This window comes from Perissodus microlepis, chromosome 22 (assembly GCF_051167445.1).
Source record: "Perissodus microlepis isolate ML-2025 ecotype Zambia chromosome 22, ASM5116744v1, whole genome shotgun sequence".
Lineage (NCBI taxonomy): Eukaryota > Metazoa > Chordata > Actinopteri > Cichliformes > Cichlidae > Perissodus > Perissodus microlepis.
In genome coordinates, this window is record NC_140481.1 from 282,735 (window position 1) to 308,230 (window position 25,496).

General features: G+C 42.5%; 1 protein-coding gene across 1 annotated transcript; it reads right to left on the reverse strand.

The window, feature by feature from the left end:
• Window positions 1-245: 245 nt before the first annotated feature.
• Window positions 246-7,524, reverse strand: LOC146362331 (uncharacterized). Its single transcript, XM_084920115.1, has 7 exons — window positions 7,494-7,524; window positions 3,572-3,613; window positions 3,201-3,473; window positions 2,864-3,115; window positions 2,586-2,747; window positions 1,423-1,446; window positions 246-481 (listed from the first exon to the last, which is right to left on the reverse strand). Exons 1-7 carry the CDS (start codon window positions 7,522-7,524, stop codon window positions 246-248), a joined length of 1,020 nt encoding a protein of 339 aa, XP_084776241.1.
• Window positions 7,525-25,496: the final 17,972 nt, after the last annotated feature.

Consider the following 25,496-nt stretch of genomic DNA (forward strand, 5'->3'; position numbering starts at 1 on the left):
TTCTGATGAAAATACACTCATGCTAGCAAAGGTGAGCTCAGCTAATGACTCTACAAGAAGCTGAAGGCAGAAAAACCCTTTAAGATGTTTGATTGCTCATACACAGCCCAGCAGAGGTTGGAGTCATTTAAAGAATTCACCTTCAGCAGCTACACATCAAAGTTATGAACACATGAATCCAGGAACACTCAGAAACATCCACCATGAAAGCAAACACAACTTCATCGTAAAACAGCCTCTGCAGCTCAGAAGGCATGCTCAGTGGTGATATTAGCAGTAACATCATCACACTCTTCATCCAATTGCTGCAAACGCTGACCTCCATCACGCTGGGTCATCTCCATGGAAACAGGTTGTTTGTTCCGTGTCTTCCTGCTACAGCAGATGGACAGCAGCAGACCAGTGGAGATGCAGTACAGACAGAAGACCACTAGATGGCAGAAGAGTCTGAGCACAGACTCAGAAAAAAGAAGTGGAGGACCTAAAGGAGAAAGACATAGAGGAAGAGTCAAGAGACTCAAAGCCTTGACTTGTGTTTCTAATGTCAAATTAATTTACAAAATTCATTACTTTTTCAAGAAATGTGTACATCTGGGATGTGTTACAGATTGTTTATCTGAATCTATCCATCCATCACCGAATCTGTTTATAATTTTCTAAGGACAGGATTTCTAGGTGCAGCCAAGTGGCGGAGGGCTTTCAGTTAGGTGGCCTCAGAATCTCATCTCTGCCCCAAGTGGAGGAGTTTAAGCATCTCGGAGTCTTGTTCACGAGTGATGGGAGAAGGGAGCAGGAGATCGACAGACGGATTGGTGCTGCGGCCGCAGTGATGCAGACACTGCACAGGTCTGTCATGGTGAAGAGAGAGCTGAGCGTAAAAGCAAAGCTCTCAATTTACTGGTCAATCTACGTCCCTACCCTCACCTATGGCCATGAGCTGTGGGTAGTGACCGAAAGAACGAGATCGCTGAAACAAGCGGCGGAAATGAGCTTCCTCCGAAGGGTGGCTGGCCTCTCCCTTAGAGATAGGGTGAGAAGTTCAGCCATCTGGGAGGGGCTCAGAGTAGAGCTGCTCTCCTCCACATCGAAAGGAGCCAGCTGAGGTGGTTCGGGCACGCTGGAGAGACTATATCTCTCGGCTGGCCTGGGAACGCCTTGGTGAAGACGGAACTTCTTTTCTTTCCAAGCTCCTTACACTACGATGAACTGGATGACTGAGAACCGTCACAGACACATAACCAGAAAAATAATTGAATGTTTTTACTGTCACTCACCTGTAGAAAAAATAAAAAAAAACCTCACCAGCAGCACACACACACCTGCAACAGGAGGACAGGGGTCACTAAAGGTGAGAGATCGCTAAAGGTCACCAAAGGTCGGAGGTCATGATGAGGACAGACTGGTGTAGGAATATCAGCTCACCTGCAGCAGTCAGCAGAAACAGGCCTGAAAACAAAGAACATACTGATCAGAGATCAAATTTTCACATGACCAAGGAGAACCATTCATACTGCAGTGATTGGTTACTGTTCCCACACATCAATAATCCACAGCGCCCTCCAGTGGTGGAAACACAGATGATACATGTGAGGAAACATGAAGGAGACTCACAGAAGAGGCAGACGCTCCGTCTCAGACAGACGTCACCACCACACCTCCACAGGTCTTCTCCCCGAGCTCCTACATTACACAGAGTCTCATCAGCACAGGAGGAGTTCCTAATAAATTAACTAATAACTTATGGCAAAAGGGTGGGATTAAATAGGTGTCTACTTCTTCCCACTCCCGTTCAACATGTAAATGAATCAGAACGGTAGCAATATTGAAATGTATTGACTTTTGTATAGAATTTTTTCACCCTCTTATTTTCTTTACTGAATGTACCTGAATATTTTTTTACATGTTTGAAATAAATTAACAAACAAACAAATAATCATCATCTTCATCAGCACAGGAGGAGCTCTCCACTGACTTTAATCAAACCACCGCAAAAGCCCCAAAGGAGGAAACAACTCACTGAGGATTATTAACCATTAGGTCTCTCTCCTCCAAGTCTCTGTTAGTACATGACTTTATAAATGATCAACAAATCGATTTACTCTGCCTTACAGAAACCTGGTCACAGCAGGATGATTATGTTAGTTTAAATGAAGCAGCTGAGTCATTCTAACTACCAGAAACCTCGATTCCTCAAAATGTAAAAGAACCATGTTAATGACAGACCAACTCTTGTTCTTACATACATCATAAAAACTGAGCAGTATTCCCTAAAAAGCCTCTTTTTTCTTATCATTATCTGGCCTTATTTTCATACACTAAATTATATAAAGGTGCTGTGTTCCGTTGGAGGTTTCTTCCTGGGAGTTTTTCCTCCCACTGGGAGTCAAATGATTGTTGGGATTTCACTGTATGTATTATTGTAGGGTCTACCTTACAATATAAAGCACCTTCAGGAGACAGTTGTTGGGATTTGGTGCTGTGGAAATAAAACTGAATTGAATCAAATTGTTTAATTCAAATATACAGTTCATTCTAAATTAATTTTTTAACGTGACAGGACTTTTACTTCTGTCCAGGTTTCTCACCTTTTATTTCCCTGCAGAAGAACAGAACTCCACCCACAACTAGAACCAGGAGAACCACAGAGACGACACTTGCTACAACTGTGACCAGGAGAGAGGGAGGAGGGGGGGGGAGGCTGGGTGGTGAATGGAAAGAGTAAAAGAAAGAGGAGAGTTTACAGGAGGAGAGGAGGGAGATGGTGTTTGAGGAAGATGAGGATCTGCAGGAGAGATGATGAAGATGATTCAGTCACTTTATTATCAGCTCAGCAGATTAATTCATGGCTTTAAACAGGAAGCGATGTCAGTGATCTGACCTCTGACCCTCAGAAAGCTCTGAGGAGACTTTCCACCGTCATCAGTAGAGCACCAGTAGAGACCTTCATCAGACTGCTGGATTTTAGTGATGCTGTGCTCTCGTTTAGGACCAACAGAACTTCCTTTGATGGAGAAATAACCCTGAACTGTGCCACCATTCCTTTGTCTGCAGCGCAGTGTGACATCACTTCCTGTCCTCACAGGAAGTGCAGGAACCTCAAGGATAAGATGTTTTTCTGACCAATGGAGACAAACAGAGTTAATGAGAGTAGAGTCATATCCAGATGCTGTACCAGCAGATGGAGCAGTGAGTTTGTGTACCAGTTACAGTGATGTTGATCTGATCACTCCTCTGTCCAGAACTGGTTTCACACCAGTAACTTGCAGAGTCTGGCTCGGAGATGTCTGAGAGGATGCAGGTGTAACTTTTAAACTCCCCAAAGCCTGCAGCTGCTCCACAGTCCTCAGTAAGTCCTCCTCTGGTCCTCTTCACTGTCCATCCATCAACTGTCTGTCCATCATCAACACAAGTCAGATACACTGAAGAAGGTCCACTGAAGAACTGCTGAAGGTTTGGGCTGACAGACAGAGACACTGGAGGACAGACACACACACACACACACACACACAGAATAAATGTATTCGTGTTCTTGTTGGAGTCTCACTGAATGTTTTCACTTCCACCAACTCACCTGCGGAAACAGTCAGTGCAGACTGCAGCAGCACACACACACCTGTAACAGGAGGACAGAGGTCACTGAGGGTCAGAGGTCACTGAGGGTCAGAGGTCACTGAGGGTCAGAGGTCACTAACAGGCAGACCACAGTTGGGACCCAGAACCTGTTACACAAGGGTCCAAAGACAAAACTAAACCAGATTTTTAAACATGCATTCAACTAATGTGACTAACGTGGACCTGAAGAAGCACCTGCAACCATTGTTTACACACAGAGAGAGACTTTAAGATCTGTGACACAATCATTATATTAGTACATGACTTAATAATCGATCAACAAATCGATTTACTCTGCCTTACAGAAACCTGGTTGCAGCAGGATGATTATGTTAGTTTAAATGAATCAACACCCCCGAGTCATTCTAACTACCAGAAACCTCGAAGCACAGGCCGAGGGGGCGGTGTGGCAGCAATTTTTCACACCAGCCTATTAATTAACGAAAGACCAAGACAGACTTTCATTTGAAAGCCTGATGCTTAGCCTCGTCCACCCCAGCTGTAAAACTCAGAAACCAGTCTTACATGTTATCATCTATCGTCCACCTGGGCCTTACACAGAGTTTCTGTCTGATTTCTCAGACTTTATATCTGATTTAGTTCTGAGCTCAGATAAAATAATTATTGTGGGTGATTTTAACATCCATGTAGATGCTAAAAATGACAGCCTCAACATGGCATTTAATCTGTTATTAGACTCAACTGGCTTCTCTCAAAATGTAAAAGAACCCACCCACCACTTTAATCACACTCTAGATCTTGCAGAACTGCAGGAATGTCTTAAAGACATAAAGACCTGGATGGCCGCTAACTTTCTGCTTCTTAATTCAGATCAAACTGAGGTTATTGTACTCGGCCCTGAAAATCTTAGAAATATGGTATCTAAGCAGATTCTTCCTCTGGATGGCATTACCTTGGCCTCCAGTAACACTGTGAGGAACCTTGGAGTCATTTTTGACCAGGACATGTCCTTCAATGCACATATTGAACAAATATGTAAGACTGCTTTCTTCCATTTGTGCAACATCTCTAAAGTTAGAAATATCCTGTCTCAGAGTGACGCTGAAAAACTAGTTCATGCATTTATTACTTCCAGGCTGGACTACTGTAATTCATTATTATCAGGAAGTCCTAAAAACTCCCCGAAAAGCCTTCAGCTAATCCAAAATGCTGCAGCAAGAGTCCTGACAGGGACTAGAAAGAGAGAGCAGATTTCTCCTGTTTTGGCTTCCCTTGACTGGCTTCCTGTTAAATCCAGAATTCAAAATCCTGCTCCTCACATACAAGGTCTTAAATAATCAGGCTCCATCTTATCTTAATGACCTTGTAGTACCATATCACCCTATTAGAGCACTTCACTCTTGCACTGCAGGCCTACTTTTTGAGATTTGCTTGTTATGGCATATAACCTTAAAAATATTCAGCAGTAGATCAGAGGTATGATCTGCAATAGAGGAAAGCATCTTGCAATTTGGCATAATTTGTGAAAGTTTAAATTTCTTCAGTATTGAACAGCAGAAATTTGGCGAAGTTATTTTTGAAAGAAAAACAGGCAACAACACTGTACACAACGGTAGACTGGTGCATAAGAAGCAGAAAACAGAGATATAGGTACACTGGGAGAGAGAAGGGCAATAGAGCTGTGCAGGAGTTAAAAACTAAAGTAGGAGGCAATCCATGACGATGTTTTTCAAATCTGAAGAGTAGTTTTGAGCTTCGTTTGCTACTGATTCAGTGAATTTTGGTCAGACTGATGAAACCTGCAGCTTCAGAATCTGTGAGATGTCGTCTTTCAGCACCCACCAGTATGTCCGCATATGTGGCGCAAAAGTGAATGGGGGGGATCCGTGCTTTGTGTTTACGTCTTTGTGTGAAATCAATTACCTGCTCTTATTTGCTGTTTTACCTGTTTGGTGGTTGTTGAAATAGTTTTGTGAGCTTTAACCTGAGATTCTGGCAAAATATATCTATATTTAAAAATCGATTCGGGATTTAATGGATCTATATCACGTTATTCAACCTAAAATTAATTTGCATTGGAAAGAGTTTTTAAACAAACCCCTACTATGCCGTGTCAAGTGAAAATCTTGTCTGATTTTTGCTATGTTCCTTTGGTGATAAAAGGCAGTCCTTGTTGTCTTTATGGAGAGCTTTCTTAAAACACGCCATTTCCTCTCCAGCTTACGAGTTATCTGCTTTAGGCTACGTGTTTGAGAATTATACCACAGAGTCAGGTACTTGAGGCCTTAGATTTCACTGGAGCTACAGTATCCAGAGTCGTACATAGTGAGGAGGTAAAATTATTAACAAGATAATCTACCTCTGTTGGGGTAGCGCTCAGATAGCTGTTCTGCTCTATGTTGGTACAGGGCATTGAAGATGATAACAGTGGGTGGATTATATTCTTAAACTTAGTTACAGCGCTTTCAGAAAGACATCTACTGTGATAAAATCTACTCTCCACTGCTGTGTAATCAATTATTGTAAATGTAAATGTTATCAGGAAATGATCAGACAGGAGAGGGTTTTCAGGAAACACTGTTAAATGTTCAGTTTCTATGCCATATGTTAAAACAAGATCTAGAGTGTGATTAAAGTGGTGGGTGGGTTCTTTTACATTTGGAGAGAAGCCAATTGAGTCTAATAACAGACTAAATGCCATGTTGAGGCTGTCATTTTTAGCATCTACATGGATGTTAAAATCACCCACAATAATTATTTTATCTGAGCTCAGAACTAAATTAGATAAAAAGTCTGAGAAATCAGAGAGAAACTCTGTGTAAGGCCCAGGTGGACGATAGATTTAAACTAAAATAATCATCCTGCTGCAACCAGGTTTCTGTACGGCAGAGTAAATCGATTTGTTGACCAATTATTAAGTCATGTACTAACAGAGACTTGGAGGAGAGAGACCTAATATTTAACAATCCACATTTCACTGTTTTACTCTTTGGTTCAGATGCGGATACTGCATTGTTCTTTCTTTGTGTTTTTTTTGTTTAAGTCATTTTTGACTGGTGCAGATGTGGATACTCCATAGAAGCGAGACGGTCTAGGGAGATACATGGACATAATAGATGGGGGAACGTGGAATGGCACACACAAGGGGAAGACATGGGCAAAGAGGAGGGAAATAAGGCACAAGGACTAACACACATAAACATAGACACACAGCAGGGGACACAGAGGGAAAAGACACAAGAGGAATTCTTAAAATTCAAGAATCTAAACAGGAAATGAAAGAATAACTAATACCATAAATGAATTTGAACATAAGCAATAATACAAAATATTACTATAACACAAGAAACTTAAAATGCTGGGTCAAAAGGACCCAGAACCATGACAATTTCTAGAAATGAGAGCTGCTCCATCCAAAGTGGGATGGATGCCGTCTCTCCTAACAAGACCAGGTTTCCTCCAGAAGGTTTGCCAATTATCTATGAAGCCCACATCGTTTCTTGGACACCACTCAGACAGCCAGCAATTTAAGGAGAACATGCGGCTAAACACGTCACTCCTGTGAATTTAATTAGCGAGTACACACAGTGTCCTTTGGGTGAATCACGTGAAGTTGTGACATCCAAAGGGACCGGGAAATAACAAAGGTTTGCAGTTTAGAGGACAATATCAGCAATATATATTTAATCTGTGTAATATACTGTGATATTGATAATTGAGCTATTTTGATATATTCTGTAACTTTGCCATATATTGTATTATTTAATTAATTTTAGTCAGTTACTTTTCTTGTCGACTTGAGCAACTATTACCACATAATTTCCTCAGGGATTAATAAAGTATTCTAATTAGGTCAGCTTTGCTGTGTTTCAGACTGAGCTGCTGTGAACGTCTATCCTGGAAACAAATGAGGGACTCACCGAGGAGGACGAGCAGAGGGGCCCACTTCATGGTGTCTGGATGTCGACTGGGCATGTGTGGTCTGAGCAGCAGACAGAGACCTCGGGCTATGATTTCATCACTTCCTGTTGTCATGTCTCTACATCAGCATGCTGCTGTGTGTCCGGCTCACAGAGGTTCTTCGTAAAGTCCATCACAGCTCCATGAAGCTCAGAGAGGAGAGGCTGACTCTGCTCATTATGGAGTTACAGCAGAGGACAAGCTGCTGTCACAGCCATCCACACAGAGCTCATCCACTCTATCAGCTCATCCAGCTCTGGTTAACTCTGTCATTGGAGCTGAAGGAGCTCCAGAGTCACAGACTGGCCTCACTGACTGACTTACTGATGCTCTCAGGCTGTTTACACATAACTGCAGCCTTGAACATGAGTTTAATGAGACAATACAAATGTTCATGTTGTTTAGTGGAGATATTCAAACAGAGTGGTCCACAGTCTGTGTGAGAGTAAAGCAACTTATAGTTCCTGTACAGAAAACACGTCTCACTGTTTCCTGCTATGTGCAACTTCTCACCTTTTCCAGACTGGGTAATGGGGGGTTTGGGTGCTGCATGGGATGCACACTCTATGCATCTCACGATGCACTGATTGTTTCTTCTTCACTCCCTACATTTTTATACACATCTCTGCATTTAAGTTTAAGTTATTATTATTAATCTCTCTTCCACAACGTGTCTTTGTCCCGTCTTCCTCTCCTCACCCAAACTGCTCTCTCGGATGGCCATCCATTTATACTCAAATTCACAACTATAGACAATTTAGAATAACCAATTACCTTAACCCTGCTAATGTTTTTCTGCATGCGCAATCATCCAGGTTAGTAAATCCCCAAAAAGTTGATTCTGTTCATGCAACTGATTCTGGATGCAGCATTGTAAAGCAGATAACTTGTAAGCTAGAGAGATAATGGAGTATAAGAAATTCAGAAGATCATCATTTAGCCTGGAGAAATTGTTTACTGCTTTATCAGAAAGCCCTCCATAATACTTCTGGTATGATTCAATGCTGTGGTTTGTGATTACATGCTGCCTGTTTTGATGTGTGGCTCTTCCCATTGGGATGTTTGGCCCTGTCTCAATATGCATACTTGTGTGTACTTGTGGTAGTGCAGACTCGTGATACGTCATCAGTTGGAGACCAAGTACTGTTCCAATTCAAAGCAGCAAGCTGAGAACGCAAAACATTCCCGGATGTGTTCTCACTCCGCCCGTTTTATCAAGCATGCATTGATGGTGACTTATGTGGACTTGGAACAGCTAAATATCCCAGAATGCATTTCGTCCAAAACTCAAATGCGGCAATAGCGGAGAAACATGGCTAAAAAGTTTAAAATATTACTCTTTCTGGGTCACAAAATAAACTTTTAAGATATTTTCAGGCGATGCATGTAGCTGTGTAAGCTTCAAATATCTGCTCGATTTATCAAGACATCAAAAGTGCTCAGACATTTTCGGAAATGCCTGTTACCCACCAGCTCGATAGCTGACGACGACGGCGAGAAGAGCCGACTCCCTCCCGGCACATTGTTTTCAGACCGCCCGCAGTCTTTTGCTACTCAGGTTAAACATGATATATAAGTCAGTTGGATAACTTCTAAATTATTTCAGTGTTTGATATTTTCCTGAGTAAATTGGTTTTGGCTGAGATTAAAGTTAAGGTGGATAGTTTTATTTAATACTGAGCTGTCAGTATATTTTGCATCTTCACCCATCATATCGCCCCTGATGTAAAATGTTCTGTTATTATTTAAAAAGGTGACTCCAAATTAAATCTAGCATTAAAATATTTAAATTCAGGAGGAAGAAGAACAGAGAAGAAACAGCATATTTAATTGAGGAGGAAACAAAAACAGCATGTTAATACCTGGAGATCCTGAAGGCAGAAATGATCAGATTATGTTTAAAATATTTGTTCTATTCTCCTCCAAACCCCAGCAGCTATCTGTTGTCAGTTTTAAGTGTCTACTAATATAAAATAAAAGCATTCTAGCATTTCGCCTGCTTGTTTTTATTCAGGCATACATGTATAATAAATAAACATAAATTAAGAGGGGATGGCAGTAAAACCTCCGGGAAGGTAATATCATCAAGTATGCTGCTGTTCCAATTGTACAAATCGCAAGTACAGACTCGTGTACTTGAAAAAGGGCTTGAATCTCCTCCCTCCAGGCTGGGTGTGTGCTTGTCTCAGTGATTGGCAGACTCAAACAGGCTCCTGAGGTTGGGATTGGATGATTGACTGGACAGCAGACTCTTAACCTCCAGCTGACAGCCACCTCTCCTCTCTCCTTGTCTCCTCTGCAACCAACAGAGTGCCAGCTGGTTGTTCGTAGTTTTGAGCTTTTGTGTGGAAAAACCCTGAGCTGTAGTGTTTTTGTAATGTGTGAGCTGTCAGTAATTGAGAAATGTTGTGTGAGCCGAGAGCACCTCTGTAATTGGTTGTTTTAAACATTTCTTGTAATTTTGCATTCATTGTATTTACTGAGCACTGCAGCAGGTTAAATAGAAGTGAGAAGCCCCCTTTTTTGTTTTGCCCTTTTTCTCAACTGTCTTTTCTTTGGTTTTGTTTTAAAGGAAAGCTTAGGGAAAATTAGAAACCTTGCTGTTTGTTATATTGGGCACTGCTCACGTCACGTCATGTCTCAAATCAAATCAAATCACTTTTATTGTCACATCACATGTGCAGGTACACTGGTACAGTACATGTGAGTGAAATTCTTGTGTGCGAGCTTCAAAGCAACAGAGGTGTGCAAAAATACAATAACATAAGAACAAGCAAAATATAAGAATGGGTAAATCTGAGAATTATATGAATAAATATATGTACAATATAAGAGTGTATGCGCATTACTGAATGTGTGTACTAAATATGTATATCTACGTGTGTGTGTGTGTATACATATTTTACAAATTAAATAGAGTAAACAATAAAATAAAATATATAAAATATACAGAGGTTGGTAGTTGGATATTGTGCAAAACAAGTGGCATTTATATACAGTGTGGAGTGCATAATGTTGAAGTTCCAGTAGTAAAGGTGAGGTGTCTATGAAGTGTTCAGCAGTCTGATGGCCTGATGGAAAAAGCTGTCTCTCAGTCTGCTGGTTCAGGACCGGATGCTGCAGAACCTCCTTCCTGATGGAAGTACTCTGAACAGTTTATGGCTGGGGTGACTGGAGTCCTTGATGATCCTCCCCGCTTTCCTCAGGCACCGCTTCCTGTAGATGTCCTGGAGGGAGGGAAGCTCACCTCTAATTATCCGTTCAGAACACCGCACTCTCTGGAGAGCTTTACGGTTGTAGGTAAATTGTTGTAGGTAAATCAGTAGGTAAATTGTTGCTAGCACCTTCAGTTGCCTTTTTGCCAGCCTTTCTTGGGAGTGGTTGGAGTGGGGAGTAGCACATTGATGTTGAGTCCCAGTTAACCCTAGGTCGGGACATAATACTTCATAATATTATTAGACTTTGTTACTGTAGTTGCATGTGTGGTAATTTAGATATGATTTATTCTGCAGAGACTGAGCCAGCTGTAATCAGCAGTGAGAATGAAGATGTCATTAAAAAATTTTCTTTTTTTTTTTTTCTTTTTTTGCCTGTCCCATTTGGCTCTTTTGCCATCAGAATTATTGTCTAAAGGCGAAGAAAGATGCCCAACGGATTTACTTTATCAAATGGACCATCCCAGCCTTGCCGTAATGGTCCATTTGATTCACCTTTTATTGTTTATTTTATTTTATTTTCACTTGCTAGATACGGGACAGACTTGAATGAGGAAAAGAGAAGGGAGAAAGAAAGAGGGAAAGAAAAACAGTGGAGAAGAGGGACGGGGTTAAAGGGCAAAAAAATAAAAACAACAAAATAAGCAGACAAAAAATACATCTATCAATCACCTGGATCACCTGTTGAGAATGAAAAAAGAAAACAAGCAGAAGAAAACGAGAGAAATAGAATAAACAACATCACAATGATATATGGGAATATAACAGTAAATACTAAATATTAAACATTATTCTGCAGCACGTAAGATCGACAGCACACAGTGTGCTTTGAGGTAGGAGCCAAAAAGGGTGTAGTTTGTGTGTGTGAGCACCCGTGTGTACACCTGTGAGCATGGATGTGCTTGTTTTTAAAAGGTTTAAAAAGTTCCTTCATGTAATGATCTGCTAGAGGGTGTGGGGGGGCCACAGCCCCGTCCTCCAGGGCATGAAGCAGGTATGGAGGAGATCAAAACTCCAGACATCCAGAGGCCCCCAGAACACAAGAGACCAAGGAAGACCAACAGAGGGGCAGCCGCGCCACTATCCCAGAAAGAGCTGACGAGAGTCCCAGATGAGGGGTCACTCAGCAGCCGCGGAGCAGAAGCCAGGGGGGGTGTGCCCATGAGCTCCGCCGGCAGCCAGCTGTGCCAGAGTGACCGAGCCCCAGGAGTGAGCCAGTGGGTACCTGGACGCCCATCCCCAGACACAAAGAACGACCAACGCACCGATGTCTGAGGGCGTCTGCCATTGGAAGGGGAAGTGGTGGTGGGGGGAGATAGGCCTCCATACCTTGGAGGGCCTGAGATGTCCCCAGAGAGGTGGCGTCTGATACCCAACCTGACATATAGACACAGACAAACAGGCACACACAGATACAAACATCCATTCCCACCCTCATGCTCTCATATGCAATAACTCAACATTCACCCAACGTGGAGACAGACATAGAGAGACACTGTACACACAATCACACTCCCCAAGCGTACTCTAAGCCCCGGGTCTAGGTACCCTTGCCCCTGGAGGGGGAAACTGCACCCAGACCCAGGTGGTGTTACCCTTTTCCCTGGGGTGGGGAGAAGCAGACCGCCCCGACTCCGCAGCAGCAGGGAGGCCCCACACTCCAGACCGCAGTCGGACGGCCAACTTCTCCTCCTAGACCCCCCGCTCCAGCAGGCAGCAGAGAACGGGGGTGTGAGGAGACTCCAAACCTCCCTCCGCCCGCTCATATGTAGTGTTGATGCATGTGTGTTCTAAGGTGCATTTAAAACCCTGGAGGGCATGGAGCTACCTGCCAGAGAGCAGCAGGTAAGTGCATAGCCCCTCCTGCTAGCCCTCAATGTCTACATGTATTTAAAATTGAGAGGTGGGCAACGACGCCAGGGGTGAGGTGTACACCCTGATGGTCTTTTGGATTCCGTGTAGTGTGCCCACCCCCAAGATCCTATATGTATGTGTTATGAGAGTGTGAGTAATGTGAATGTCTAAGTTGTGGGATAAAATTGAGGCACAGGCAGCCAGAAGGGGACAGAGGGGGGGATGCCTCCCCTGCACCCTGGTGACACACCTTTACCCCAAGGTCCTGCATGTGTGGGTGACTGTGGTGGAGTGGGAAGAGGGAGGCAGCTGAAGATGGGGAGGGAAGGAAGGGAGGGGCAAGTGACCCCTCCCTGGGGCCAGCTCCCCCGCTGACCCCAGTAGGCACCCCCATACTCTGCAACCTGCCAGGGAAAGGGGGCCCAGGCCCATCCGGACCAGGGCCCAGTTCAGTAGTGCCGCCCGGCTCCACAGAGCCCGGGACAGCCCACCCGATCCCACCACAGAGAAAACTGCACCCACCCCGTCATCCACTCATCTTCCAGACTACACAAGACAATAGACGCCCAGGCTGAGATCTTCCTCCTCAGAGTGAGTTCCTGAAGAGAGGAGAGCTCCTGCAAGATGTAACAACCTCCCGCACCAGTTGAAGAGCCCCCCAGGTGGCTCGATGCACCGGCGGCACCCTGTGCCAGGACTGGGCCCCCATACACCCACCCGCCCACAACCCCGGCAACACACCAACCAGGAAAGCCGTCTGGACCTGGAGCCTTATTATTGGGCATACTTATCAGGGCTTCCTGGAGTTCACCTGATGTCAGTGGCGAATCCAGTGCCATTGCTTGAGTGTCTAATAATTTTGGAAGAGTTATGTTGTCTAAAAACTGATCAATTTCCTTTTTAGATGGGTTTATTTGTGGTGAATACAACGTTTTATAGAAATCCCTGAAAATGTTGTTTATTTGTTTCGGGTCATATATTGTGTTCCCAGATGAATCTTGAACAGCACATATAGTTGTTTTTTCTTTATTTATTTTTAGCTGGTTTGCTAGAAATTGACCGGATTTATTACCATGTTCATAATTTTGTAAGCGTAGTCTTTGTACTAAGAATTTTGTTTTTTTTATCAATTATCTCATTTAATTCTAGTTTTGTTTTGCGTATTTTGTTCAATGTTTCCTGATCTTGGTGGGACGCGTAGGCTTCTTCTAGGGATTTGATGGTTTTTTCTAATTCCTGAATATTTTTGTTTTCTTCTTTCTTTTTATGTGATGAGAAAGAAATTATTTTACCTCTCATCACAGCTTTCCCTGCTTCCCATAGAACAGATGCTGATGTTCCGGGAGTGTCATTATAGTCTAAATATGAAGTCCACTCTTTTTAAAATATTTAATAAAGTCTTCATCTTTAAGCAGTGATGTATTAAATCTCCAGTTTTTACTTGGCGTAGTATTATTCTTGTGCATTAGTGTTAAAGATACAGGAGCATGATCGCTGACAGCTATAGGGTGAATCTCAGTGTCTGAAATGTCGCTCAGCAGTGAGCTGCTGACCAAAAAATAATCCAGACGAGAGTAGGAGTGATGGACATGTGAGAAAAAAATATATTCCTTACTGGTGGGGTGAAGGGAGCGCCATGCATCGCAAAGACCAAAGTCACTCATGTCATTTATAGACAAATAGCCGTCAGATCAAAGAGGGCCATGGGTACAGCTGCTCTTTAACTTTGGAGAGAGCCAGGACATCTACCTTTAGTTTTTTTGCTAAGTTAACCACATTCTAGCTCAAGCTCAGGATATGAATGAATGAATGAATGAATGAATGAATGAATGAATGAATGAATGCTTTATTGGCCATATGCAGGTTGCCCCGCAGAGGAATAGGACCCCCCCGACTTACACACACAACAAAGACATCACATGGGAATACAGTCGGAGATCGGCAGCGTTACAGAGAAAACACTGAAAAAGTACACAACAATGGGAAAAGTACAAGAGGAAAAAAAGAGACCTCTTCTCACGCTGGGCACCTATGGGAGGACAGCATGAGAACAGGAAACAAAAAAAAACTCCTCTGCACAGAGAGCACATAAATGTCCACATCACAACATTAGAGCACGTGACAAGCCACAGGGGTTGGATAGGGGGGTGGGGAGTGATCTGAAGGAACACAGCAGTCGTCCTACACAGCGCTACCATTTCAGCGCGGCACACAGACCCGCCGTCTTCCCCCACAGGAAACAAGCATCGAAGGCGTTTGGAAAGGGAGGGGGATGAGTGCATGCTTATCAGTGGAAGTGTATGTGTGTGCGTGTCCAGAGTCAAGCTGAGACAGTGTCCTTCGCCCTATCAGGCTAAGTAAACAGTCTGCCAGCCAACCCAGGTGGCCTTGCATGGGATGGGAAGAATAGTCATCACACAGTCGTTATCAGGGAGTTGTTTTGGTCGGCTCCAGCCTTGGGCCTGAGCAGCTGGCGCCGTGGTGTCCATATGTTGAATATTGTTGATTTCTCCTTTATGCGAGCAGCTCCGAATTTAGCACTCTGACACTGGCCTCTCGATCTCCCGTTGAAGAGCCACGAGCGTCCCCATGATGGTATCAAACTTCTGGTCCGTGGTGTTGTCATTCTTTTGCTTCTGAGACCCCACAACTGCAGTGAGCCGTTCTGCGATGTGATCCAACTTTCGCTCAAGGGTGTCATTTTGAGCAGGCCCCTCTCTGATGTATCCCATCATACGCTCAATGTTGTTATTTTGAGTTTTCACGGCAGCCGTAAGTGTCTCCAAGGTGTTAACCATGCTGCGTTCGTTGAGAGAGGTCGCGCCGCGTCCCATCGCTTCAATTCCAGCGGTCAGCCTTGGGGGGGTTTGAACAGCTGGTTCCGCTCTCTTATTTCTCCGATAAGTCAGGGCCAAGCCAGCTCCGATCAGCAAGAACCCTGTTATCATGGTTCCGAATAGGTAGATATCCTCAGCGTCCTCGATCGACAGTCCCGCCAGGCACAAGATCCTCCAGGTCTGCCACCCGTCCATCGTGTATCCGGCAGGGAAAGTCCCTCCAGGGCACTCGGGCTCTCCCGAGCCCAGACTTCTCGTTGAGAAAAGGGTGTCAATAGCATTCAGAGACCAGTTGATCAAATCCATAATTCTCTTTTAGGTTTTAGAGAACGACAGTGAGAGACTGTTCGAGGGAAAGTAATAGAGACAAGACAAGGACACAAGAGGCTAAGCAGGGAAGATAAGGGGAAGGAGGAGAGGAGAAAAGTGCGACCGCCTTCGCCAAGAGCCAAAGAAAGAAAGAAAGCTTATCTGTCACTCACATGGCCAAAACATTTGGAGACAAAACAGCTATTTCCTCGATAGCCATTCCTACTAACTATTCCTTTAAAGTGTATGAGCGACAGAACATGAGGTTGATAATAAATATCATACAGCAATGTGAAGTGTGAAGCAGACACATCAGGCAGAACTCAAAAACTCACCTTTATCGCTGGAGTCCCGAACATAAAAACTAAACTAACAAACGGAGCACAGTGCCAGGTATGAAGGAGAAGACGATGTACAACATGGGGAGACACAGACACTAAATACATGAAAGGGATTGTGTCATAATAATGGATTGCATTTATATAACGCTATTCGAGACACTCAAAGCGCTTTACAATTCCACTATTCATTCACACACTGGTGGAGGCAGCTACAGTTGTAGCCACAGCTGCCCTGGGGCAGACTGACAGAAGCGAGTCTGCCATATCGGGCCATCGGCCCCTCTGGCCAAGTGTCTTGACACAACAACCAAGACAGACAAAGGAGAGGATCGAACCGGCAACCTTCCAGTTACTAGATGAGCTTCCCAACCCCCTGAACCACACCGTGACCTGGGCGTGGCTAGAAATTTTCCCCAGGTTCCTGAGTTTCTCTGGTCTTTGCCCCTGGGCAGGGCTGCCACCACCATGCACCTGGAGCTGATTCAGCGCAATCAGGCTGAGAGATTAAAGCTCAACGTTGACTCTCCTTCACAACCAGTTTGCCAACTTCACCAAGTTGGTAATCGGCTCCCATGCGCCATGTTTTTGTTTAGTGCCCTACTTATCTTGTTTTCCTGTGCTTTAACTCTCTTGGACTGCAACAAGCTTCTCCTCTTGGATTATCATCTCAATCTGGAGTTCTCTCTGAGCCTCACCTGCCTGCCCTCCAGCATGCAGATTTACCTCTCAGAAAGTCAGAACACCCCATACACTATCTGTCCAAGATGGCAGCACTGAAAATGCCCCGATTAGTACCTCTGTGCTGTCTTTCAGTCAAGCCACTGGTTGGAGTTCATGTCTGATGAAGATGAGACAGCATTTCCGCTCAAAACTCACCATCCGAATGGAGAATGGGTGGACTCTGTCTCCACCTCCAGGTTTCTGGGCACCCAAATCTCCACCAACCTCACCTGGACCCACAACACCAATGTCCTGGAAAATAAAAGCACAGTAGCTGCTGCACTTCCTCCATGTCCCGAGGAAGAAGAATCACCTGAACCAGCCACACCTGGAGGCCATCGCCAGCTCCTGCTGTCTCAGGAAAACCGGGGCCATCACAGGTGACCCCATGCATCCCACCCACCAGCTGTTTAAATTACTGCCATCCAGTCTAAGGTCAATCAGGTGACTAAATTGTTAGGGTTGCAAATTGTACTGTTAATCATTTAAGTACAGCTGTTTTAATTATGCACATTGCAGTTATGCTCATATCATATTAATTTTTAATTCATTTTGCACAACATATGCCACTTTATTGATAGGTAGATTATTATTTTATTTATTGTATGCTATTTTATTCTATTCTTGTGCACTTTTCTTCCATCTTACCGCTGTGAGCAAGCTAATGACAAAAGACTTTCCCTCGGGATAAATAAAGTTCTTATCTTATTAGTTTGCACTCCATCTTTTGAAGGTCGAGAGCTTCGTTCAGCGTGATTTTTTTTGTCATCAACAATTTTATTTATTTCATTTTAAACTTCAATAACAGAACTTAAGGATAACTACATAAATAAATAGTTTAAAAAACCAAACAAACAAAAACAACAAACAAACAAACAAAAAAAACACAACAGCAAAAAACACAAAAAAAACAAAACAAAAAAAACCAAAGGGAAGTTATCCTATTCTTTCTTCGCACACCAATCCCCACACCACCACTCTGTCATTACTCCTCTGTTCTTCAAGTTACAGAAAGCCAGCTTGTAAAGGGGACCAAATACAATCATATTGATGCAATTTGTCTAATAAACCATAAGTCACTTTTTCATAAGACGCCAACTTAGCCATTGTCTTTAGCCACTCTTCATAGGGAGGGGGGTTCTTTTTCCGCCAATGTCTTAGCAGGACCCGTTTGGCCGTAGTAAGAGCCAAAATAATCCATCTTTTTGTATAACTGGAAAAATCTCCATCAGAAAGTTCTGTGGTTATACCAAGTATGGACAGTTTTGGTGAGATACCAAATCTCCTTTTTAAAACACTGAAAATTACCTCCATTATATTTTCCCACCAATCCCGAAGTGCCGAACAGCTCCATAAGATATGTAAAATCGAAGCATTTTGACCATCACATCTCCAACATTCGTCCGTAGAGGCCAGGTTCCATTTATACAATTGTTGCGGTGTTTGATGCCACCTATGGATTATCTTAAGTTGAATAAATCTGCCTGTTTCTTTATACATAGTATTAACATTTTGAAAACATGAATCCCATTCAACTGAAGATATGTCCAATGCCATGTCCTGGGCCCAGTAGCCCTTAACTTTAAGGAGAGGGTCAGCTGACCGTTCTTGCAATAAGTGATAAATCTTAGAGGTAATGCCTTTACCCAAGGGTGATCTTGAGAGCAGGACTTCCACAGGGCTGCCCACAGGACAACTCAAGGGGGTTCCCAGCCACTTCGATAATTAACTATGTATTTGGACATATCTCCAGAATTGATTACGCTTCAACTTATATAACTCCACAATTTTATCAAAGCTTAAAAAACATTTAGTCCCACAGTCAAATAAATCTGATACATTAAGGATGCCTGCTTTACGCCACTGTAACCAGTCAACCGATGTCCCTCCAATTAAAATTCTTTTATTCCCCTATAAGGTTGCCGAAGGTGATTTAATAAAGTCCCAGCGACCTGCCCTATGTAATTTACACCACAATGTCTTCGCATTTGCAATTATAGGATGGGTAGTTTTATGACTGGTATCAAACAGCTCCCTCCAAGGAGAAATACCGCCATTAACTTCCGTCTCTATATGGGACCAGATGGGTTTAACTGGTGCAGTAGGTAACCAAGCTCTAAGTTGTTTCACGTTCATCACCCAATAATACCATTGGAAATTAGGCAATGAAAAACCTCCTTGTTTTGCACTTGCTTGAAGTTTCTTAATACTTAAACGATGCGGTGAGCTACCCCAAAGAAACTGCCGGATTAAAAAGTCTAGATCTTTGAAATACTTATCTGGAATGTGTAATGGAATATTAGATTAAATATAAAAGATCATGGGTGCAGTCATCATCTTAATACAACTAATTTTACCCCATATTGTGAGACGCACTCTGGACCATCTACAAAATTCCATTTTTATTCTTTCAAACATCTGCTCCATATTTGCTCGAACCATCTTAGTGTAATCCGAGGTAATTTGTATCCCCAAATACCTCAAACCATTCACAGACCACCGAAACTCCCACTGTTTAAATAAAGTATGGGGGCAGTGTCCTGACATAGGCATTGCCTCTGATTTATCCCAGTTGACGCGATACCCTGAAAGCAGCGTAAAGCTTTCTATACATTCTAATAGGGCTGGAATTGACTTCCCAGGCTGGGTCATAAGTAACAACATATCATCTGCATATGGTAGAAGCTTATGTTGACTATTACCCATGAAAATTCCAAATATATTTACATTATTTCTCAGTTTTTGTGCCAGAGGCTCTATAGCAATTACAAAAAGCCCGGGGCTAAGGGGACAACCCTGTCTTGTGGATCTCTGTAAAAGGAATAGGTCTGATATGAGCCCATTTGTCAATACTCGCGCTGAAGGCGAATCATATAATATCTTTATCCACCTAATAAAATTGTCACCAAAACCAAACTTTTCTAATGTCTTAAACAGATAATCCCACTCAACACAATCAAAAGCTTTTGCAGCATCCAGCGATAGGGCCACTGTTGGATATACTGAATCATATACATAATTTTGCAAATTAACCAACCGCCTAATATTATCTGAACCATAGCGGTTTGGAACAAAACCAGATTGGTCTGCATGAATTATTTTCGCCATTACTACTTTTAATCGACCCGCTAAGACCTTTGCCAAGATTTTTTGGTCAGAATTCAGCAAAGATATGGGGCGGTAACCACTTGGGTCTAAAGGGTCTTTCCCAGTTTTAGGAATAAATGTTATAAGTCCAGAGTGCATTGACTGAGGTAATGAGCCTACTTTGAACGCCTCATTATAAACATCGAGCAACAGGGGACTTAACATATCCTCAAATGCTCTATAGAAATCCAATGGTAACCCATCTAATCCTGGAGCTTTATTAAGTGGCATGCTGTTAATTGCACGGGTAATCTCCTCCATAGTAACTGGAGCATATAATCTGCTGGTCAGTAGTAGAAAGCTGTGGCAGGTTTAAATCAGTAAAGAATGCTTCGAATTTCTGTTCATCTAAACTACCTTGTGTAGAATAAAGATTATTGTAAAAGGCCCTGAATCCATCATTTATATGTCTAATAGAAGTTGAAATAACCCCATCTGATTGTCGTATGCCTGGGATATGGTTCATACCGTCTTTCTGTTTAAGACGGTATGCTAATAAACGACTCGGCTTTTCTCCCATTTCCCAATATGCTTGATTAATGCAAAATAAAGCATATTCTGCCTTTCTGTTGTACAGTACATTCAACTTATATTTAACTTTAACAATTTTATTCAACGTAACTCTGTCTTTTGTATGGGAATGTACTGCCTCAAGTGCCTTTAATTTGGCTTCTAACGTAATGATATTCTTGTTAGCTGCCTTCTTTTTAAAGGAAGCGTAAGAAATTATCCTCCCCCTTAAGTATGCCTTCATAGCATCCCACCAAGTAGCCAATGTAGTGTCCTCTCGATTATTTGTCTATTTGTAAAATTGTATTTCATCTCTTATCAATTTAATAAACCCAGAGTCTTTAATTAAAGACACATTTAAACGCCATCTGCGGCTTTGAGGAATCTGTAAAATATTTCCAAGACATAGAAAAATTGGCGCATGGTCCGAGAATACCATATTACCAATACTTGAATCTATAGAGTTATTCACTAAGGCTTCAGAAATAAGGAAGTAGTCGATTCTAGTATAAACATTATGAGGCGGAGAGTAAAAGGAATATTCCCTGCCTTCTGGATGCATTGTCCGCCAAATATCATTCAGACCTAAATCTGAGGTCATCTGCATTATGGCAACTACAGATTTACTCTGTGTGCCTCTCCTAGGAAGTGATCTATCTAGGTCTTGATCCAGTATTTGATTAAAATCTCCTCCTACCACTATTTGTGCACCTTCTAATTGCAAAAGATACTGTGACAGGTTATGAAAAAAGGCGGGTATGTCCTCATTAGGTGCATAGATATTACATAAAATTATTGTTGTGTCCAGTAGTCTTCCATAAACCAATATAAATCTACCTTCCTTATCTGTTATTACTTTTGTTTCAGTAAAGCTAACTGCTTTATGAATCAGAACCGACACTCCCCTACTTTTACCAGTTCCAGGACTGGAAAAGATTTTACCTACCCAGGAACATTTAATTTTTAAGGCTTCTGACTTACACATGTGCGTTTCTTGAATATAGGCTATATCAACTCTTGATAACTTTAAATATGTTAATATTTTCTTCCTCTTAATTCCGTTATTCAACCCCTTAACATTCCAGCTGGCTATTTTGAAATCTGTCTGTCTATCCATGTTACAATGTGGAATTCCATATAATACTCCAATTCATAAATATATCCATTGTAGAGGGTGGTTTTATGTGAAGATAAACCAATTTATAAATACAAGCATTCAAAATAAATAGAAACAAACTGAAAACAGCTCCAGCAAAACTCCAGCCAGAAAAAAGGGAAAAACAAAAAGCAAGACTAATTCTTGCTAACACTGGAAAACCCAGGGTTGGTGGTCACCGGTGCCCGGCTAGCAACCCAGCACATAACTAGTAGTTTATAGGGATATTTAAATTAGTCGAGTAAAAAGAAAAAAAGAAAATCCCTGCACCAAACCCATCTAACAACACGTTAAACACACTTACATATGGTAAAGTACTTCACCATCCCCGATCACAAAACCAAACAAAAAAAGGCAGAAAGTGTCACTTATCTTAAGGGAACATATTCTTAATAAATTTTGCAGCCTCCTCCGGTGAAGAAAATCTGTGCCTTGCTCCATTGCGTTTTATTTTTAGAGTGGCGGGGAAGAGCAGCGAGTATTCCACTCCTTTTTCTCTCAACTCCAACTTGATTTGTTTAAAAGATATGCACCGGTCCATGGTTCGTCGGGAGTAATCCGGAAAAAACATTATCTTCGCCCCACGCCATAGAATCTGGCCTTTCTCTCTGGCCGCCCGAAGGATGTCTTCCCTATCCCGGTAACGGAGTAAGTTAACCATAACAGGCCGCGGTCGTTCTCCCTCTCTCCTACTCCGTTTCGGCGGACCCATAGGAACACGATGCGCTCGCTGTATTTCTAGCGTACGGGGCTCCAAAGTTAAATCCAACATTATGGGGATCTCCCGCTGTAAGAACTTGATCATATCCTCTCCTTCTATTAACTCGGGTATACCAATTATCCTGATATTACAGCGTCATCCTCTGTTGTCCAGATCTTCAATATGGTTCCGTAAGTTCTCAATTTCTTCTTGAATAGTGGGTAATTGTTGCTCTGACGCACAGGTTGCCTCCTCAAGAGTTGCAACCCGACTTTCCACTTCTTCCATGCGGGCACTAAACGCATTAATTTTACCTTCGATCTCCTGAACAGTCGTTTTTATCTGTTTCATGTCTTTTTCAATATTATTTGTCGATGTCCGAATGATTCTTAACTCAGCAACCAACTCATTTAATGTTAATTCTCCTCCCGATGCTACACACGTCGCAACGGCTGGGTCTTCCTGAGGCCTGCTGACGTAGGCATCCATTTTCTTAGTAGTTTTAGCTTGTTGTTCAGGTGGAGGGTCTTTAGCACGCTGTGCCCTTCTAGTTTGCCGTTTCCACATTAGTTCACGGGGGCTAGTTATTTAAAGGCATTTCACATACATGTGCCAGTACACAGTGTTCCAAAAAAGACGGTGCATGCTATTACTATAACTATTTTCAGCGTGCAAGTTGCAACTCTTTTAAGGCTGCCATCTTGTCGGGAACCTCAGCGCCACCCTCTCGTTCAGCGTGATTGTCTGGATTTGATCAATTGTAGGATGACGTAGAACCGCAGAGAGATTTGCAACATGCTTACACACATCACAACTGCTAATGAGTAGCAGGTGATTGTCGGGTCAGGGAATCCAAACAAGACATCCAGAGTTCAATTCAATTCAATTCAATTTTATTTATATAGCGCCAAATCACAACAAAAGTCGCCTCAAGGCGCTTCATAGATACAGAGAAAAACCCAACAATCATATGACCCCCTATGAGCAAGCACTTGGGACCAGAGTTGGGACCAGGAAGCAGAGTTGCAGTCGTACACGCCTCTCTGCAGCTTCTCTCCTCCTGCTACAAACTAAAAACCAGCAAAAAACAATTTAAACATAAAAAAAAAAAACCCATAAAAAATCGTCTATAATCCAGTTTTGAGTTCCCTCCCCAGACGCCTTAACGCCCACTCACATCCTAGGCCATCTGACCTCAGGAATTCGCATAAGGTGGGGCCAGGTTTCACAATGAGCTCACCCGAAACCCTGGCTGATTGGGACCCACACCCATTTTCACACCTTGGCTCAGGCGATTAGAGGATCATCAGAGGGGTCCTTTTGTCCCTCTTTGGGGGGGAAACTCCCACTAGGTTCAAATCTGGGACTCCCCACCATTTGACCTTAGAACTGAAGAAGCTTCTCGGATGAGAGGTGAAACGTCTACAAGCAACTTAAAGAAGTCCAGACGCTTTTCTTTGCACAGTATGCACATCTGAACCAAAGAGTAAAACAGTGAAATGTGGATTATTAAATATTAGGTCTCTCTCCTCCAAGTCTCTGTTAGTACATGACTTAATAATTGATCAACAAATTGATTTACTCTGCCTCACAGAAACCTGGTTGAAGCAGGATGATTATGTTAGTTTAAATGAATCAACACCCCCGAGTCATTCTAACTACCAGAAACCTCGAAGCACAGGCCGAGGGGGCGGTGTGGCAGCAATTTTTCACACCAGCCTATTAATTAATGAAAGACCAAGACAGACTTTTAATTCATTTGAAAGCCTGATGCTTACTTGTTATCGTGTATCGTCCACCTGGGCCTTACACAGAGTTTCTCTCTGATTTCTCAGTACATACTTTAGGTTCATTTTCTGCAGGCAGGTTTCTGACAGAGAACAGGCAGATTTACACTATAACATGCAGCGTTCGATAGATGGATGCATAAAGAAATGAAAAATTACATGTATGTGCTAACTTTCTAAACACTTTGTTACATTTATGATAAAGTAGATAAAACACATTTATGTCGGCCTTGGCTCACAGTTCTGTCTTTAATTTAACTTTGTCTGTGTGTGTTTCAGGTACTGCACTGTCAAAGACTGAATGAACCAGCGTTGCAGCCATGGGTCACTGTGAGCATCACAGGGAAGGTTGAAGCCGCCCACTGCACCTATAAGGCCGGAGTCGCGGAGACCTGCACCCACGTCACTGCTCTTCTGTTTAATGTAGAAGAAACAATGTTGATCTGTGGCACAAGGACTGTTACAGATGAACCTGCATACTGGGCTTTGCTGGGTAATGTGACCAAGATACAGCCAGAGGTTGGCCATAAGATGGACTTCTCCTCTTCAGCTGCCCAAAAAAAGGCTCTTGATCAAAACATAAACAGACCATCCGTATTGAAAGGTAAAAGGAGCAGTCCTCAAAAAAGAAAAATCCCACCTGCTACTGTGGAGGAGTTGTCACTGCTATAATGCCATAATGTTTTATCTAGGGGTCCAGATTTATGCCTGTAGTGCACAGCCGTGTAAATAATTTGCATTTACTGAATATGTACTGACTGAGTCCCACTGTTCAAAAGTTGAATAAAGAAACAAACTAATTTTTGCCTTTTTTTTTTTTTAATTAAAACCACTTTATAGAACATCACATCCGTTACAGTGTAGAATCCATGTTTAGTTTACAAATGACAAAATATTTACATAAAATCATGACAGTGTTTACATGATATCACCCACTACTAACATTACTTTATTTACTGTATCTTTTGAAAAGAAAAGAAAATACCGCTATTTATACAGCAAAAGACTTAAGAATATTTAACAGGAGCAGGTTTCATTTTCCCTGGTTTTATTATCACACTGTTCACCAAACACAGCAAACCTTCACCATCTTATCCAGAAGGGTCACCTCTTCACCCTCACATGGAAGAAGTAATCTGATTGGCATGGTGGTATGTTTGAAGCAGGTCCCTTGTGTAGCGCTGGAACCCAGTCATGATGTTTCATCCATTTCATTGGCTGGTTTGCTGCAATAATGCCAAATAATTAGCAACTCTATAAATAGAAGGTAGTTCTGCAAAACCACTCAGTAGGATGTTTGTTCTAATTTGCTATGACCTCAGAGTGCATCGAAAACAAAACTAATAGGCTATAAAGAGTGATATGAACATATTTAGAACTTACCAGA

Coding starts and splice junctions, on each gene's coding strand:
- LOC146362331 (XM_084920115.1), bottom strand. CDS start 7,524: ATGAAGTGGGCCCCTCTGCTCGTCCTCCTCG. Junction 3,614..7,493: donor CCCTCTGCTCGTCCTCCTCG/GTGAGTCCCTCA, acceptor CTCCTGTTACAG/GTGTGTGTGTGCTGCTGCAG. Junction 2,748..2,863: donor CAGAGGTCAGATCACTGACA/TCGCTTCCTGTT, acceptor TCTCCCTCCTCT/CCTCCTGTAAACTCTCCTCT.